The 18,835-nt window shown below is 43.3% G+C and overlaps 1 protein-coding gene across 1 annotated transcript; it reads right to left on the bottom strand.

Moving 5' to 3' along the window:
• Positions 1-1,747: 1,747 nt before the first annotated feature.
• Positions 1,748-14,580, bottom strand: keap1a (kelch-like ECH-associated protein 1a). Its single transcript, XM_076157409.1, has 12 exons — positions 13,899-14,580; positions 7,954-8,876; positions 7,164-7,363; positions 6,868-7,024; positions 6,645-6,737; positions 6,413-6,559; positions 6,221-6,330; positions 5,382-5,511; positions 4,921-5,117; positions 3,547-3,752; positions 3,050-3,226; positions 1,748-2,480 (listed from the first exon to the last, which is right to left on the bottom strand). Exons 2-12 carry the CDS (start codon positions 8,167-8,169, stop codon positions 2,305-2,307), a joined length of 1,809 nt encoding a protein of 602 aa, XP_076013524.1. The 5' UTR covers positions 8,170-8,876; positions 13,899-14,580; the 3' UTR covers positions 1,748-2,304.
• Between the last annotated feature and the right edge of the window lie 4,255 nt (positions 14,581-18,835).

The following is an 18,835-nucleotide window of genomic DNA, read 5'->3' as shown; positions in this document are numbered from 1 at the left end:
TGTATCTGTTCTCATTTGAATATGTTTGTGTGTGCCTCGTTGAGGGGTGTGCTTCCACGCCACCAGCCCGATCACCAATGTCACCTTCATGGGTGGCTCCATCGTAGGAGCATCCTTCAGAATGTAACAGATTAGCTTTGCAGGCAGGGATGTTGATGAGGTCATCACTTCCCAAGGTCACACCTCCACAAGTCTAGCTATAGGCCCACTGGCATTAAAGCCCCCCCCCCTTCAGATCCTATAGAGGCTTGATTCTACCTCCTCTCTGCGTGCAGATCTGAATAAGCCACATCCAACAGGATAAGCCTCATTGTAATACTTAGTGATAGAGTGACTGCTTTGGCCCCAACAGGCTTCCGTCTCCCAGTGCCCAGACTTGTGACAGGCTGGATAACTCTGCACTGTCACAGCATACACCACTGACCGCCACTCATATAGACTTTTAATCCCTGCAAGCAGTTGAGTAACACTGGATAGTTCAGGGACTTTTATGCCATCATTGATAATTTCCCTTTGAATTTTTATTTTCACAGATTAGACTGAGACCAACTACAGGCAAACTGCGCAAAAGTTCACCATATAAAGCAGACACTTGTCTTTGAGTTCCAGTCTTCTTTCTGTTTGCTTAAATGAACAGATCTGTGTTGGTTGTTTTGACGGACTTGTACAAGAGCTACATCTGCATGTGTACTTATTTCCCTCTGCTGATTCTCCATTGAAGCCAAATCTAGCTGCTGCACAGTGCTACATCTCTGTCTGTAGTCCCTCCTCTCATGAGACAATGAACACATTGAGGCAAATCTGTTTCCACAGCCTGTGAATAAGAGACAGCCAGCTTTGTTTTGCGCAAACGCGTGCGTTTGTGCGAAACAGATAAAGCACAATTGTGTTCCTGGATAGACACACAAGTACTTGTGTATCAATGTGCAAATGTGCGTGTGAGATGCTTGCGTCATGCTTCTGCCATGTGAGTCACCTGCTCTTAGATTGGGCTTTAAGTAGAGAGCAAGAGCACTCCTCTTCCTTGCTCGTCTCCGCTCCGACTCTGAGGCCCAAACACACAGCCTGAGCCCTGCTGGTTCCTCTGTCACTGCTGCATGTCCGCTCGCCGCCCAACAGGTTGCTCTGTAAATAATGAATCGTGTATGTCCATGAGTTTGAAATTTGAGATTGATTCAAAGGGAGGGAAGCACATGACCACAATCACCTGTCCTTTACACAAAGGAATATGTTGTTTTAGAAAAGAAAACAAACATTCACATTTGTGTTCTCCTACTTCTGTCTCTTCAGAATTCTAATGAGAATGAGACTGAGGTTACAGTAACAATAACTGCGTCTACAAATGTCTTTGTTGGTGGCCTGCTGAGGATAACTGCAGCTGAGGCATGGAGGAGAATAGAAGCAGCAGTGCAGAGTGATAAGTAAACACTGAAGTGACGTCTGGTGATGATGAATAACAGTGTGTGTCTCCGGTACTCTGGAAAAAAAGGATCATGAAGAGCTCTTACAAAATCAATGGATAAAAAAATGAATTATTTCATCATCATACACAGCATATATACTTAAACTGAAATTTTGTGGTTTCAAACTCTTGGTTTTGTGGGAGTTTTTTTTTTTTTTCAAAGGCTAAACCAAGTAATTTTGCCTTGCTGTTTTTAAAGTTATTGCACCATCTAGTGGTACGACATGTATCATTACATATTGGAGCTATCCAGTAAACTTGGACATGAACTATGGGTTCTGTGGGACACATTTGTCTTTACTTGCATAAGTGCACGTGAGAAATTACAAATAACTATATGGCACAGAAATACATTTTTTTCCTGTTTTCACAAACTCACAATAACAGTGAATCGACAGAAAACAGTATGCATCATGATGAAATTCCATTGACAAAATATAGACAACCTATAAATTCTGTTCTGAGACAGACAGAGACAGAGAGAGAGAAAGAGAGAGAGAGAGAGAGAAAGAAAGAAAGAAAGAGCTACAAGGTTATTCACAAGTTCAGTTTCAGATATGAAATGATACTGAATAACCTGAGGAATAAAAATATTCATATAGTACCATTATATGGGACTACATGTGCAGCACATTGTTCATATTGAGGTCACGGCCATTTCATTGTTTTTTCTGCTTCACCTGACTACAGCATATACAGAACTCTGCTCTAACAGATCCTGCAGTTCTTCGTGATCTCATACAAATGAGGATTTGTCGTAGTGGAATGTTATTTGGTGCAGCAAGACGTATAACTGTGTCCACTACTTGAACTTCATCAGCTTCATTTTTTTCATCATCACTCTATGTGCCATCCTCCTCCTCCTCCTTTTCTGGCAGGCTGCCAGGACATGGCTCCATGGTGACAGCCACGCCCATCCCGCTACGTCCGACGGGCATGTCAGTGATATACGTCCATTCATTATTATCTGGACAGTAACACTCCACGCTGGACAGGAAACCATGCTGGTTAAAGCCTCCTGGATGGGTGTAAACACACACACAGTGAATGAAGCTCTTAATCAACCAATTAAATGATCAAATGAGTGATGATTACATTTCATTATTCAATACATACTATAATACAGCCTTTCATTAGCCACGTAGTGGCTTAAATGTGTATCAATTTATCAATAAGAATGAATCAATTCATGAAATCAATAATATGGTGAAAGAAATACTTCAATACCAGTGAAAAACGATCCATCATTAGCAAAACATCTGCAAATCTACTTAAGTACAAGCAGTAAAATGTATTCCGAGTTTTAAATTGGGAGTGAATCAATGAATGCGGTACATGTCAAAATTCCCTATATTTGGATAAACGTGGTTTTTACAATTACGTGGGAATTTTGCAGCAAATTCTCCACCTTGAGATGTCAAAAATATTTCATATGAGATCAACGTCTACATCTGCAAGTTACCTAGCAACTCCATTTGTCAGATAAATGCACTGGAGTAAAAAGTAGCACCAAAAGGAAACTGTCAAGTTAAATATGAGCATCCTTGGTTTGAACGTGTATTATCGTGATGTTGTGCTGTAACTGACCCAGGACAAAGATGCGTCCCTGGTAGTCCGTGACTCCGTGTGCACTGCGGCTGTGCTGCATGGAGGCTCTGGGCTCCCAAAGGTTTCTGCTTATGTTGTAACGCTCCACAGAGCTCAGCTGGCTCCGCCCATCGTAGCCTCCTATGGCGTACAGGTAGGAGTTCAAACACACCAACCCTGCAAAGACGCACACACACGCACAAAACTGCTTACAGTGACTTAACTGAAGACACACACACACACACACACACACACACACACACACACACACACACACAGCTAACAATTATTTACATCATTAATTAACAATTAGCATTAAACAATGAAAACATCTCATGCTGCCATGGCTCAAATTACTTATTTTGTGAGTTACGGTTAGAAAAGTAACATTTTGACTATTTATTCATCTGTACTACTTCTTAAATAAATGATATGATATAATAATATAATAATAAATGATGATCAATGATCAATTCATTCTTTATCAATGGACTCACCCAGTCCGCTGCGTATGGAGGACATGGGAGCAAGCTGTTGCCAGGTGCTGGTCTCGGGTTGGTATTTCTCTGCAGTGTCCCAGCGGTTCTGACCATCAAACCCCCCCACCACATACAGAGCCCCCCCACACGCTGCCACACCAGCACCCAGGCGGGCTACTGACATCGGGCAGACAAAAGACCAGCGATTTGACTCAGGATCCCACCTGATGAAAACAAAAAATCAGTTTTAAATCAAAATAATGAAACTTGTGAAGTGGTAGCGTGAGACGTCAATTCAAACAACAGATTCAGAGGTGAGGGCTTTTTCAGTCTACACAAGCTGGTCAACTTTAAGTGGATTAGGCAAACATGTTTGGCAACAACGGGCTTTCGTTCAAGTCAACGAGGTTGTAACCGCAACTGAGAGAGCCAAAACAAAAAGGCATTTAAACCATTTTAACGTATATATATATATATATATATATATATCTCCCGTGACAAGCCACTCTTTTTTGTTAAGTATTTTCCCCATCCCTGTATTGTCATTATTGTTTTGCTTGATCTAGTTTTTAACCGTGATGTTTCCCACCACCACCACCATGTGTCTGTTTGGTTTCCTATTAATGGTACGTGCGATGGCATGTTTTGCATCTGCACTTTGTTATATATGAGAGTCTCGGTGATATGTCTCTCTGGGGAGGCTAATGTCACATGTTGCTTGGATTCATTAGGGAAATCATCCTCTGCGCTGTTTACTGTTTCTCTAAAATGGCCCTTTGAAGCGCTCCACATTGGATCACTTCAGTTATCAGATTTGTTTACATTTGGCACTTCCAAGTCGTGTCAGATGTGTTAGAATCCCCTTGAGGCTTCCACACTTCTCACAACAAAAAGGAGTAAAGGTTACTTTCAAAGCGTGTTAACACTTCTGCGGATGAGAAAAGGTGCAAATATTCAGATACTATGTGTTTTCAGAGTTTCTGATACTAATTGATTTAAAACTGCTTTCATGAAAAGAGCATTCTAGTGTGGACAATCGCCTCTGTGCTTGCTGCTCAGTGACGGGATGTAAAGCATTCCTGACAGGATTGACATTCCTGAGAATTGTGTTTCAACATGCTTTCAAAAAGCCTGCCTTGTTGTCTAATTACTCTAAGAGGAAAACCTACATTGGATACATTCTTGAGTTGAATAGCAGCTATTCATTTTCACTCTCTTGTGTCATTAGCCATACTTACAGCGGTGACTGCACTTGGATCTGTGTAGGTGAGGGAACTCGTGCTCTTCCATTAATCTCTTCAAATAGGATGTCATTATAATCAAATTACTCCCCGAGTCCCTGGTTACTTAGACAAACCCTCAAACGGACTGAACGTCCCTGATGCCGCTCACCTCTCCACGGTGCTGTGATGCGTGGAGCCCTGCGAGCCTCCCACGGCGTAGATGCTGCCGTCCACCACGCCTACCCCCACCCTGTTCCTGGGGCTATTGAGGGAGGCGTGCTGGCTCCACTGATTCGTCATAGGGTTGTAGCAGCAGAGGGCGCTGGACTCTGTGTTGTTTTGAAGTGACAAGTTCCTGCCGCCAACCTGGTTCATGAGAAGAGTTCGAGAAGAGTTCATAATTCATAAGTAGTAAAAAAGGATTAGTCAGCGTTTTCTGTAAACCACACTGGCTGTTTCCAACATGTCTAAGTGTTTTCTGCCCTGGAAGCAGCTGGACAAGGCACTGAGTGAGTTCTCCTTCTCATGTGTGGGTGTTATGTAATATGTCTTGCATCTTGTAACATTGCACCAAAATGAAGAACTTTAACATCAAGCTATAACATTTATATATTTGTTACCATCACCTACTGTGTAAAGGAGTCCAAAGAGTGCACAGGCTGCCAGACCACTGCATGGAGTCGCCATGTCGGTCAGTTTCAGCCAAACATTCCCCCTGGGGTCGTACGCCTCCATGGAAGCCAGTGAATGTTGCTGGTAACTAAACAGAGAGCAGCGAGCAGCTGACATTATGGAAACATCAACCATGAACTTCATTAGCTCAGCCTCTTCTTCATCTTCACAGATATACAAGAATGAACCGCAATTTCATAGGCATATATATTGTGTATATACACAGTATGTATTGCGCATAGTGGGATTTTACATTTAGTTAGCAGTTCAGATTGTAATAAAAAGAAATGACCCATTTTTGCCCATATCAGGCAGGAGCACGACACACTTCCACAATATGCTTGCACCTTAAGTTGTGCAATGACTCAGCCTGATGCCAAACAGAAGTTAATGCCTAACCCACCACATTTAAGCCAACAAGCACATATTGACAGATGATGGTTCAGAATTCTGGTAAATTACTCAATTCTGCAGCTGTGGCGCAGGACTAAGAGATGCCTCTTCATAGCCACTAGGGGGCCAAATAAACTGAGCAGATCAAACGGATGAATGGCTGACTTGTGTGTGACCCTGTGAGCCACGATTTGCATTTGATGTTGATTTTAACAGACACGTAAGCACATAGAACATGGCCATTCCAATAGTATGCTTTTGGCTGCAAGTATCAGAAAACTTCTACCATGTAATAAATTCTGATCTTGCGCACGGTGCATTCATCTGTGTAGAAGACTGAGATGGAGCCAAGATAACGCACTGCTGTTAAAGATATCATGCAGCAGCCCGCAGATGTTAATTACCCGCCGGCCACATAGATGAGTTGAGTTCCTCTGAGGGGTGCAGGGGGCAGGGGCCTCCTCAACGTCATGTCCTGGAAGATCTTAGAAAGGAAGTCCTTACAGGAATTGGCCTGGAGTTAAAAGAAAGGATTTATTAGGGAAAATGTGTAAAAGACCGTGCAAGCAATTCTTGAAGGAATTGACGTCCATTACCTTGCTGAGGATGGGGCAGGACAACAGCTGGTTCTTCAGGAACTTTGGAGGCAGGGCGTAGATATGGACAGCATTCAGGAGAGCGTGGAGATACTGGGCTCTACCCTCCATATCCCAGCGGACCCAGTCTGTGCAGGCTTTATACACCTGACAGAATAGAGTCAGATGAAGTCAGGCTACAAACACATTACATACATATGTTTTTTAGACATATTTAATGGCACACACACACCTCGGACTCACACAGCACTTTGAGACTGTCCTGACTGATGAGCTCCAGCAGCTGGCAGTGAGAAAGGCTGAAGAACTCGTCCACTTTAGTCACCTGGAACATAGGAACATAATGGATTTGGAACACGAAACACACGGTCTGCCTAAAGTTAAGACAGGCGTACCACTGAAGTGGGACGTGTCTTTTGCTGTGTGCGTGTGCGTGTGCGCCTTCTCTCCTTCACCTCACTGAAGTGTGTGTTGATGTACTCTCGGCTCCGCTGGTGCAGCTCTATGCAGCCGATCTCCTCGGCAAACCGGGCGATTCCTATGACATTCGCCGGTTCCAGGTGCTTGGTAAGGAAATCGCAGCACGCCTTGGCCACGTCCTCCATCTGGTACCTGATAAAATAACAGAAACTTAGGGGAAAATCCTGAAAGGGGAAGATCGTCTTCTAACTAATTTGTGCAGATGTGAATAAGAGGGATAAACTCCTACATGGTGATTTAAAATACCCATGATAACTTTAAGTATTCTCACCTCATAGCACCCAGAAGAACGTGCAGCACACACTTCTCTCCGACTGTGATTCGGGAGGTGTAGGCGAAGTCAATAAGCCTCCCCACCACCTGGGGGCAGACGTCTCGCAGGGTGATCTCTGAGGCGCAGCGCTCCTTGAAGCAGCTGGTGAACATGGCTCTGAAGTACGGGCTACAGGACGCCAGGACCAGCCTGTGCACCTGCAGGAATGCAACATGGGCGGACACACACACACAACACTTTACTAGGGACGTTTTGAATTTGCTGCCGTGACCAAGTTTCACAATACAAATGAAGACACAATTGCAGGCTTGATAAAGCTCGTGTTCATAGTTAACATGTCCAAACCGGCTGAAACCACGTCATCTTTCATTGAACATCAGTGGCAGTTGCATGTTTGTTCCCCTGTAATGTTAAGCAACACCACAGATGTGAGCATGTGAGAGCTGATCTACACCTGTTGAGTTCTATAATAGGTTCACTATGGTTGAATTTCTACCATTAAAGTCCTATCTTACATCATCATTACAATATCAATACAAATGGCTGTATGCGCAACAACTTGCTGATAATATCTGTCTAGGCTCGGATCAGAAAACCGCTGACCCGCATAATAGGAAATGCCATTTCCTGTTCTAAAGCCTCCGAAGTAGAGAGCAGATATTCGACTTACTAAGCAGTCACAGTCCCACACTGCAGCTGCTTGGGCCGAGCTACTGGCTCACTGTATATGGCGGCTTAGCTGAAGGCCACACAGTCAAAAACATGTCATTCAGAGACTCTTGTTGACCTTGAAGTCCACCGTCCTCTCCTTGTATGTGACGTGCAGCACCAGGTCACACAGCATCTCGTGGCGTCTGAACTCCTCCATGACCTTCAGGCACCCGGAGGCGTGGCTCTCGATGGTGTAGTCGAGGTATCCGGACCCGTGCATCGACGGAACGGCGATAGCAGGGAAATCGGAATCCCGAGTCGGGCGCCTCTTCCTCATTGGGCAATGCATCATGGGAGCAAGCAGAGGTGTACTTTTCACTTATTTAATCTTTTACGTGTGCAGTTCAAAGTTTGTTAGGGTTAGAGTTGTTATCCATTGAAATCATCTTTCACCAAAGGAAACTGCTTTGGAGTTAAGTTCAAACATTTGGATCAAAGCAAAGCCTTCTGTGAGTAGAGATGATGTCCTTAGCTCCTCCATTTCGTCCGTCCCCAATTAAAAACAAAAAGGTCCACCTAGTCAGTAAACTGACATCTCATGAGAGAGGAGTAATGTGCACAGAGTTAAGTTACTTGTGATCTGTGATCCCAACCACAGTCCAGAGGAAAAGGTCCCGAGGAAAACACAGTTTCTGCATAAGAGGTTATGGGAATGTATTTCTCTACACAAACACGGTGGGTAAAAGGACCTGCAGGCTGATGGTGAACCACAAATTGCTCCTTCAATCTCCGATCCAGGCTGCAACATGACTGGCAGCATTTGTATCTGGATCAGTCTGAATCATGAGTCAAACCATGATCTTTGGTTTGTCATTGTTGTCAGTGTACATCTCGCAAGCTTCAGGCTTTGGGCAGTAATCCATTCTGACGTTTCTGTGACTCGGCTGCAATTGAAAGCTCCATGGCAAAAGGGAAGTGGTTGGCAAATGTGTGGGCGGCTGCACAAGCAGTTGTGTCCAGGCAGCGATTTCTTTAACCTCAGCTGGTGCGATGCCCTCCCTGTACAAATGACAAAACAAATGTGACAAAATGAGTTTTTAGTGGTTTGAATAATGCAAACAGGTCCAAATTGCCATGTCAGTAACTTGTTCTCTTTCTCTCTCTCTCTATGTGTGTAGGGGGAAAGTTTCACTTCCCTGAAATAGAAAGCACTGTCAGCAGTTGCGATGCATCTACACTGCTCAAAAAAATAAAGGGAACACTTAAACAACACAATGTAACTCAAAGTGTATCGCACTTTGAGTTACATTGTGTGAAATCAACCTGTCCAGTTAGGAAGCAACACTAATTGTGAATCAATTTCACCAGTTGTTGTGCGAATGAAACAGACAAAAGGTGGAAATGAGAGGCAATTAGCAAGACTACCCCTATAAAGGAGTGGTTCAGCAGGTGGTGACCACAAACCATTACTCTGTTCTCATCATTTCTGGCTATTGTCTTGGTCACTTTTGAATTTGGTTAGTGTTCTCAGCCCTGGAGGTAGCATGAGGCGGTGTCTACAACCAACAGAAGATGCCCAGGTTGAGCAGCTTATCCAAGATGGCACATCAATGCGAGCTGTGGCAAGAAGATTTGCTGTGTCTGTCAGCACAGTGTCCAGAGCATGGAGGAGATACCAGGAGACAGGCCAGGACACCAGGAGACGTGGAGGGGGCCGTAGGAGGGCAACAAGCCAGCAGCAGGACAGCTACCTCCTCCTCTGTGCAAGAAGGAACAGGAGGAGCACTGCCAGAGCCCTGCAAAATGACCTCCAGCGGGCCACTGATGTGCATGTTTCCACTCAAAATGTCAGGAACAGACTCCACGAGGGTGGTATGAGGGCCCGACGTCCACTAGTGGGGCCCGTTCTTACAGCACGACACCGTGCACGGCGATTGGCATTTGCCAGAGAACACCAATATTGGCAGATTCGCCAGTGGTGCCCTGTGCTCTTTACAGATGAGAGCAGGTTCACACTGAGCACATGTGACAGACATCCTCCAGCATGACCGGTTTGGTGGTGGGTCAGTAATGGTGTGGGGAGCCATTTCTTTAGATGGCCGCACAGCCCTCCGTGTGCTAGCCAGAGGTTCCCTGACTGCCATTAGGTACCGCGATGAGATCCTCAGACCAATTGTGAGACCATATGCTGGTGCAGTGGGCCCGGGTTTCCTTTTAATGCATGACAATGCCAGGCCTCATGTGGCTTTAGTGTGTCGCCAGTTCCTCCATGATGAAGGTATTCATGCTATGGACTGGCCTGCCTGTTCCCCAGACCTGAATCCAATTGAGCACATCTGGGACATCATGTATCGTTCCATCCACCAACGCCACGTTGCACCACAGACTGTCCAGGAGTTGACTGATGCTTTAATCCAAGTCTGGGAGGCGATCCCTCAGGAGAACATCCGCTGCCTCATCAGAAGCATGCCGGCGCTGTAGGGAGGCCATACAGGCACGTGGAGGCAACACACGCTACTGAGCGTCATTTTGACTTGTCTGGAGGAATTTTCGCTGACGTTGGAGCAGCCTGCAATGTGATTTTCCACTTTTATTTTGAGTATGGTTCTGAATCCAGACCTCCATGGGATGATAATTTTGATTTACATTGAACATTTTATGTTATTTTGTTCTCAACGCACTCTACTGTGTATTGAATAACGATTTACAACTGCAGTATTTCATTAAATGAGATCTAAGATGTGTTGTTTAAGTGTTCCCTTTATTTTTTTGAGCAGTGTAGAAGGAAGCAGTTGAAATATTTTCACTGATGTTTTTTCAGGAAAATTAAATCTAGACAAAAAAAAGGTGATGGAGGCTGTGTTTTGTTCGTCAGAGTAAAAATAAGTTTGACAACACAACAGCAGAACTCTACAATGGACCTAGAAGTATGTACACGTTTAAAATATTGTGTAACTTAGCCAGTCCAGTGGACACTAGGACAAAGACTCAGCGCTTGTATTTTTGAGACAGCACAGATGTCATCTTTTCAAGTATACCAACTGTCTACTGCAGTGCAAAAAGGAAATAACGACTTCCTACAATAGATCAGACGCCATATTGCTGCTTCAGTCAGCCCCGTTCACACTAAAATACATAATTATGCTGTATTCCCAGACTGGGCGTTAAACCACTCCCTAACATCAGGCTGGTTTTGTCCTCCAGCTGCATCTCAACGTAGACATCAAACCTGTTTGACCAACTGTATAAACTCAATAACTGCAGCGGGAAACACACACCAATCATCTTTCAAGACTGTATTTATATATTTACATATTCGCAAATAATGCCAGGAAACACAGAAGCGTGAGTGATTTGACTTCATTTTACTGGAAACGGCTTCGATCACTATAATCATGTGCTCTATATGTTTTGTTACATAATTATATGGCCTTTCAAATGCACCATAAAGTCTCAAGTGGCTTTCATTGCCAGACCTTTAGTACGGCAATCCTTTACTAACACTGCAGTGAAAAAGCGCTCCATACAGCTGCTGGTGAAACATCAGACCCATATACAGATTGCCATCTGTTTCAAATGAGCAATCAAAGTAATCAATAAACACTCCCCAGTTCACTTGCGCTTTAGGGTCTTAATGAGTTTAAGTTTAAGTTAAGAGTCTTAACGACAAAGTTACGGCTGTAGTGTCTGATAGTAGTAGCAGTAGCATATGTCTCTTACAAAGCAGCAAACCCAGACCAGCCATGTTCAGCAAACATCAAAATCTGCATTCCTGTGTGTCACTCGCTTCTGCTGCCGAAGCAGAACAAATCAGCCGCTCATGAGAGCAACCAAACGCCTCTGCTGCTCTGCCAACACATTCATCTATGCGATCAATAGACATGAAGCAAATGCTAATTTTAGTGTGAGAAACCGTCCAAGTGACATGTGTCCATGTTTCACCCGTTTAGGGATAATAAGAACTTATGACCCTTGGCAATTCAGCTTTTATTGATGATTCAATAGGACTTTTCTGTGATTTCTCTGTGGTTTCCAAGCATTTTCTTCAATGGAGGTCTCATGGTAATAATACCAACTTTTAATAAGCCCCCTGAGCTGAGCTTTTGGATAAGAGTATCGCTTTAAGAAATACTACAACTCTGAGAGGGTTGCACAATCAGATCTGTTCAGCCTCAAGCTCCCTCACCTCTCGTCCTACAGTCAGCCTGTTTGCCGGTCATATGACCCGCAGAGGGGGAGACGCAGGCTGAGAGACAAAGATAGAGCCTGTGAGAGAGAGACATAACGGGAGATGGCGGGAACTTCTTAGAGGTAGATGAAGACGGAGGTAGACATCATGGAAGAGAGGGAGAGAGGGAGAGAGATCCTATCAGCAGAGAGTCGTTAATACAGTCGAGCCACTCAGTTTTCCATAAAGGGCCATTGTGCTCGGATATATGGGCCTTGTCCTGTTCCCCGGATCAGGCCATCTAAACACTGCATGCAGAGTTTGGACACGCAAAGCAAAGCATTGCTCAGGCCTGCAGGAACATTGTGTGCGACAGTGCTGTGTGTGTTCTCATCAGTTCATTTATTATTATGCAGTTTTAAAACGGGAGAGGGTGGGAGTTAACCTTCGACCTGTTATTTCTGTTGAGTAAGACGGAAGACAGCTAAGTAGTCTGCCCAACCTCTGCAATCATTAATGCCTTTTTGTGTGAATCACTTCACCAGCTCTGTTAGCTATTGATTACTTCCCTATTTTTCCTGGTAGTGATAAAATGAAACGATCCTGCACTCTGGATTCACCTTTGACCTACACATGCTGTACTGATGTTGCTCTCGAAATTGTGCAAACTATATTTCTCTTTCAGTCAAAACTGCTGAGCTGCATTGACAAAGCATCTTGGCAGGAATTGGAAACAGGGTGGCACACGTGAATTACTGTCATGTTGCCTTTTTAAAAACGCCCCGACAGCTGATCTGGGGTCAAAGACCAAGTTGACAGCTGAGGCAGATTATGTTTGTTTTACACTCTGGAAGAACTCCAATAATAAGACAAAAACATGACAGGGGACATATCTTAAATCTATCGCTGTTTGTGTCCTAATACAAAATGAAATAGAAGTTGAAGTAGCACAAAATTGCCAATGTGTGTCAACAAGACTTAAGAATCGGATCATGCTTTCAATACCTGAAGTTATTTCTGTATTCTACTCTGCACACACACTTGGGATCCAGCCAGGCAGTTTATCACAGAAGCTGTATTTCTTTGTAGGATCGACATCACAGAACACATTTAAAAAACACCCTGACCTCCAAACTGGCAGCTTGTTGTCTTGGTAACGTCTATGTTTTCCCCTTCAACAAATTTTAGGCCAACCAAAGTCAAAATGGTTGACTGAACACACCACTTTACAGTCAGAGCTACTGCAGTTGGGAGATAAGAGAGGGCCTCCTCTGACACAGTTGACAGCTGGACACAAACACTGATGTTGCTCTTGGCATGTGTTGCATTGCATTGCTCCTTAACATCTACGCTCTCCGAACGCCTGACAGAAAATTCACCACATTCCTTTATGTGTGCACAAGCAAACTGGTGGATGTATTGACACAAGCAGAGTGACGTAACTATTGCTACAGTGCACCTCTATGGGAATTATCGCATGTTAACAGTGTAATAATAATATAATAATAATTCCTATTAAAATTCCAAATACTAATTCCCACTTCCAATGCTGAGTGTTTCATGGACAACAGATACTGGGGAGCAGCTTACTTGAGTCAAACAATTCATCACAAAGCTCTTGATCCCAGTGCGGGAATTGGAAAGAAACATACAGGCGAAAACGGACAGTGTGCACAAGTTTCAGTTCCTTTCTGTGAGTCTGCGCACTCCGGAGGAAACGAACTGAAAGCGTAAACTGTAGGCCTGTAGTACAACTACGGAGCTACGAGTGTGTCGCTGTTATTACTGCCATGAAACACCGCCGTAGGGTTAAAAAACACACACGATAAGTCCACATTTGAGCGTTGGACGTTAAGGGCGCGTCCATTAAGTATATGGATAGTCAGAGTGTAGAAGCTGCAGACGGGACTAACCTCAAATGTAGCTGCGCTCCATCGTGCACAGAAAGGAAAAGAGAACTCACGGTTTCAAATCACTACTGGGGAGTTTACGCGCGGCTCGTCCAGCCTGAAGGAGGGTCTCTGCCGCCCGACTCCACAGGCTCCGGCTTTCTCCGCCTGACACAGGACAGGAAAGCGGCGGACAGATGTGTCAATCCTCCTGCGTGGAAATCACGAGAGGAACCGGTTTAATAATGGAAAAACAGAGTCCGAGAGCTGGAAAAGTCTCCGCGCGCCGCTGCGTCAGTGCGGTTGGTGTTTGTGCACCAACATGACGCTGCAATTATCCAAAATCCTGCAAACACCGCGCGGGTATGACGCGTTCACGGACACCTATGGCGACAAGTTAAGGGGCAGCGTTCTTCAACAACGCCATTGTTTGATACGATATAAATGTCGTAAATAAGCGCGCAGCCGAGATAAATGGCAGCAGGATTTACATTAAGGATCTGCGCGTCTCGTTTCCGTATTCAGCTCTGGTGAAAAACGTATAGACTCCGTGTTATGTTTTAACTTTCGTCTGTTATACATTTTTAGAGGATTAAATATGGAGGACGCGACGGGAAAACGACACTCCGCGATTAATGTGGACAGAAAACTCCTCAAGTCTAGTGAGGAGCAGGTTGCTGAAACAGATTAAATAGTGAATCACTGTTGTTTTTGAGTAATTTCAGCTGCAAGACATTCCCAAACAACAGCGGGTGGGCGGTACGTAAAAGAGCCAACAGGTGAGTTCAACAACTGTAAGGAATTACTGAATTAATTCGGTTCAACCAAAGTTCAGCTGCGTTAAATTGAAACTTAATTAGATAAACATCACAAATAGCTCATAGAGAGAGAGGTAAGAGTTCTTGTTTCATACACACACCATTTTATTAAAAGTCAATAGGGGGCGCTACAGATGCAATATTTCACATAGCACTCCATTTATTCACATCAAGATGTATTGAGGATTTCAGCTAATTCCACTAAAATCTCCCTGTTGAATATTACAATGCTCTTAACACCCCACAGACACAATTTCACAGTTATTTTGTGTGATTTTTATTATCAAAATGACTGATTTCGCAACTTTTACACTTTTAACTTCAATTCACAAAGTGTAAATAGATATACATGACAAACAAACACAAACAATATGCATACAACCACCTTCATTTTCTTGTCACTCACTTGGCATTACAATTTCTGCACAACATTCTAATCATCATCTAACGTTAACTTTAGGTAGTTCGGACTAAGAAATGTAACTAGATCTTTTGGTAAGGCAATGTTTACAAAAGTCAGCCGGATTTAAACATTCCAGTATTTTATGATAATCAGCTTATACAAAGTCGAGGAAACCCCTCAGTGTAAAGCTCCACCAGACCAGCGTGCACACACTCTCCTGTTAAGTACAATGCAAATAAAGAAACAAAGACAAATAAAATGTTAATGTCTGTTATCTCCCAGTCCCTTGCCTTTGAGGTGTTTCATATCTATTGTTTGGACACATATTTATGTCACCAACTTTTAAATGAAGTGAAATTGAACTGAACAACATCACAATTTCTTGACTTCTGCAATCAACTTTTGATAACATAATTTCTTCAATGTCACATAGATTTGAAGGCCGATTGTGTTGATGAGCTGAATGGCCCCCAACACGTCAGTCTGTTCCGAATGCATTTCTCTGCTCCCTTACAGGAGGTTTTGCTATTCTTTGAATAGAAAAATGAAAAGCTATTGAAAAGCAATTATTTTGTGAAATTTGTGCGGTAAAATGGAATAAAAATGCTGCGTCTGAAAAAAAGTTCTGTTGGACTTGCATTGAATTCTGCGATCGTGGAAAGCTAGAGGGACTGAAGGTATGTAGCCGAATATTTAAGTGAGTGTAAATTAATCATGAGCCCTTGAACCCTATTCAAAACCGAAGTGTGATTTTAGTATGTGTCCAATAGGTTGTGCTTGGCACTGCTTCTCATTTCAGACATTCAGGAAGTAGACTTCAATGTGACGGTTTACATTTTCAATTGATCATATTATTAGCCGTGGCTCTACCGCACCCATCTGGTACACCAAGCATATAAAAATAGAAATAACTTGCAAAGGCTGTTGGTCCTTGAGAACGAATGCCCGGGAAACACTCACAATGTGAAACTCATCACGGTGTAAGTCATTTGATTGAACTGAAGTAAATTGAGAGTATGAAAGAAGACACTAAACTGACTGATTTAATGCGTGTTGCTAAATTCACAGATATCCTTGTGAATATATCTGCCCTTTATCTCGACTTTTCCCCTTTAATTTACGTGTATGTGAGTGCAATAAGGTTATAAGAGTTCACCTCTAATTATGAGGAACTTGACATTGCTTTGTTTCATAATGCACTTATTGCCTCAAGGGGGTGATTCAGACCTGATGATTCATATTATGATTCAGTATGTGCAATTAAAGGTGTGATAGATAGGTGTGTGTGTGTGTGTGTGTTTCTGTGTTGTGTGTGTAAGGTATTCCCCAGTACTGTGCATAGATCTTTTGAGGGGCTATGACCCTCAATGGCAATGGCTCTCAAAATGTTTTGTTTTTAAAGAAATATTACCAGAATACACAATTCTTTTCTATACTTTCGGTGTAATTCTACCATTATACCACCATACAAGAATGAAAAGTAGCAGTTGGACCTTTGGAAAGACTCCTGCTCCTTTCATTCATGGAGATTATCTCTGTTACCTCTGAAAGGAAAGTGTTTACGCTTGTTGCTGGCCATTGTGCTGATTCTATTGACTACTATAGGAGGAAGTAGCAAAACAAAATACAACATCACAGTGACACAGCATTTATGTCAGCTCTTGTAGAACAATCATGGTGATCCTGCCCCTCTCCATCTCTCCTCCCCAATGTTTACTCTTTCTCTCCTCTCCTCTCCCCATCTGATCTGTACCAAGCAGACTTATTTAATAATAATAAAACAGATACAACACATTTTTTAACTATACAACATTTTATCCCACATTTATTTGATAGTTTGCAAATATGTGGGTAGAAAGGTGCTGCACAACACTGTTGGAATCCAGCCAATCCTGTTATGTGTTTGATAGAAGAACTGCAGCCTTACTTTATGCACTGGTGCTGCCCTCTGCTGTTTGAAGACAGAACTACAACCACATGTAAACCCACAAGCAACATCACTGACGGTCCGCCTCATTTTTCAGTCTCTCACTACATAGTAATAATTATATACAGTCATAGACTACCATGTCTGTGTATTGTAAAAATTCCTCCTCAATTATACAATCAAATATAAAAACAAGAATTAAGATTGAAGAGATATATTATACATTTATTGCCAAACGCTTGTAGTGTCCACAACTGATGGAGAAAGGCTTGATCAATCGTTTCAGTTGTGACACATAATGATGAATTTTCCTATGAGCCATTTCCAACAGGTTAATCCCTGTTCACTTGTGTCTCGCTCAGACACAGGTGGCCTTGTCTGTCACTGTGTACAAGCAAGAGAGCTCAAAAAGATGAAGATGGAGCCCTCATGAACACTCATAAACACTGACTGCCCATAGGGTCAACATTTTACCGCCAGAGCAGGCAGACTACAGACAAGACCATAATCCTCTCTTTCTCAATTTTATAGCGGTTGATGCCTTGATGCTTGATGCCCATCACCAACACAACACATTGGGTCCAGATGGGAGGAGGCAGAAAAGGAGGGAGGGAGGGGAAAAGAGACAGAGAGAGAGCATGGTTGATGTACATCTGTCATGCATTATTGCGGCGAATGCCAGTGCTGCTATCCTGGCTTTAGAAACTATGTGAGGAGGGGGTTGATGGGTCCTCCTTAAATCACAATCTGATTTCTCCTCCTCTCTGCCCTTTTAGTGACTAGATCGACACACACACACACACTCACACGAAGACACAGACGTGCGCACAAACGCCAATCGCTTTTTCATTTGCTTTGACACCTAAAAAATAAAGCCCCAATGTGACTTGTGTCTCTTTCTCAAAAGTTACAGCACTCTCTCTCTCTCTCTCCCACATGCACTGAGACACACACACACACACACACACACACACACACACACACACACACACACACACACACACACACAAACACACACACACACACACACACACACACTATCCCCATATGAATTCCTCAGGAAGGAGTCAGCCTCCTTCATTCCTCTGGACACAACTTTTCCTTAACAAGGTACTGATGGTCTTGACCTCCTCTTCAAACAAACCCTTCCCTCCAATCAGCGAGGATTGTGGAGCTGGGGCTCAGCCGAGGCCTGTGGGTATTACAGAGGAAACGTCCTGATTCTCCTTGATTACTCCCTCTCCCTCCGTCTGGCTCTCTCTCCCTGTCCCCCCTCTTTCTGCCCTCTCTCTCTCTTCAAATATCTCCGTCTGAGTGGCTGCTGGCTCTCCTGCTGTCTAACCCAATCTCAAAACTTTTCTTTCCTGTCTCTCTTTGTCTACTCCCCGTGTTTTCTTCCTCCTCCCCACATGCTCTCTCACTGGTTGTATCCCTCTACATATTCTTCAGCGGGACGATTTTAGCTTCCTATTATCCACCATTATTAAAAGCAAAACCAAACCTAAAGGATTCAGTATAAACTTACAATTCATGAATTTATCATCTTTTTGTTATTTGTTGACCTGCCTATTACAAATACAGCGCAGCCACACAGCCGCAGTGGATAACTTACAGCACCATAAACGTCTCAACCCTATCTCAGCTCTTGTCTCACAATAATTCACCTTAAACAAACTTAACTGTGACAAAAATTTACAAAAGTCAGACAGGAAACAGAGAACCTTTAGAACAAAAGGGCTTTTGGAATTTCATCTTCCAAAGGTAAATGTATAGTATATTTATTAGCTGCCAGAATAGGTCATATTTATTACAG

This window comes from Genypterus blacodes, unplaced genomic scaffold (assembly GCF_046128005.1).
Source record: "Genypterus blacodes isolate CSIRO-AG114 ecotype Tasmania unplaced genomic scaffold, CSIRO-AGI_Gbla_v1 ptg000073l_1, whole genome shotgun sequence".
In the NCBI taxonomy this organism is placed as follows: Eukaryota; Metazoa; Chordata; class Actinopteri; order Ophidiiformes; family Ophidiidae; genus Genypterus; species Genypterus blacodes.
Note: the sequence above shows the minus strand (reverse complement) of the source record. Positions and strands in the feature narration are given on the sequence as shown.

What these genes read in the sequence shown, in the direction of transcription:
- keap1a (XM_076157409.1), bottom strand. Translation starts at nt 8,169, where the DNA reads ATGATGCATTGCCCAATGAGGAAGAGGCGCCCGACTCGGGATTCCGAT. An exon ending in TCAACACACACTTCAGTGAG is followed by an intron (nt 6,738 to 6,867) that starts GTGAAGGAGAGA and finishes CCTATGTTCCAG; the next exon opens with GTGACTAAAGTGGACGAGTT. An exon ending in CTCATCTATGTGGCCGGCGG is followed by an intron (nt 5,512 to 6,220) that starts GTAATTAACATC and finishes CTCTCTGTTTAG; the next exon opens with TTACCAGCAACATTCACTGG.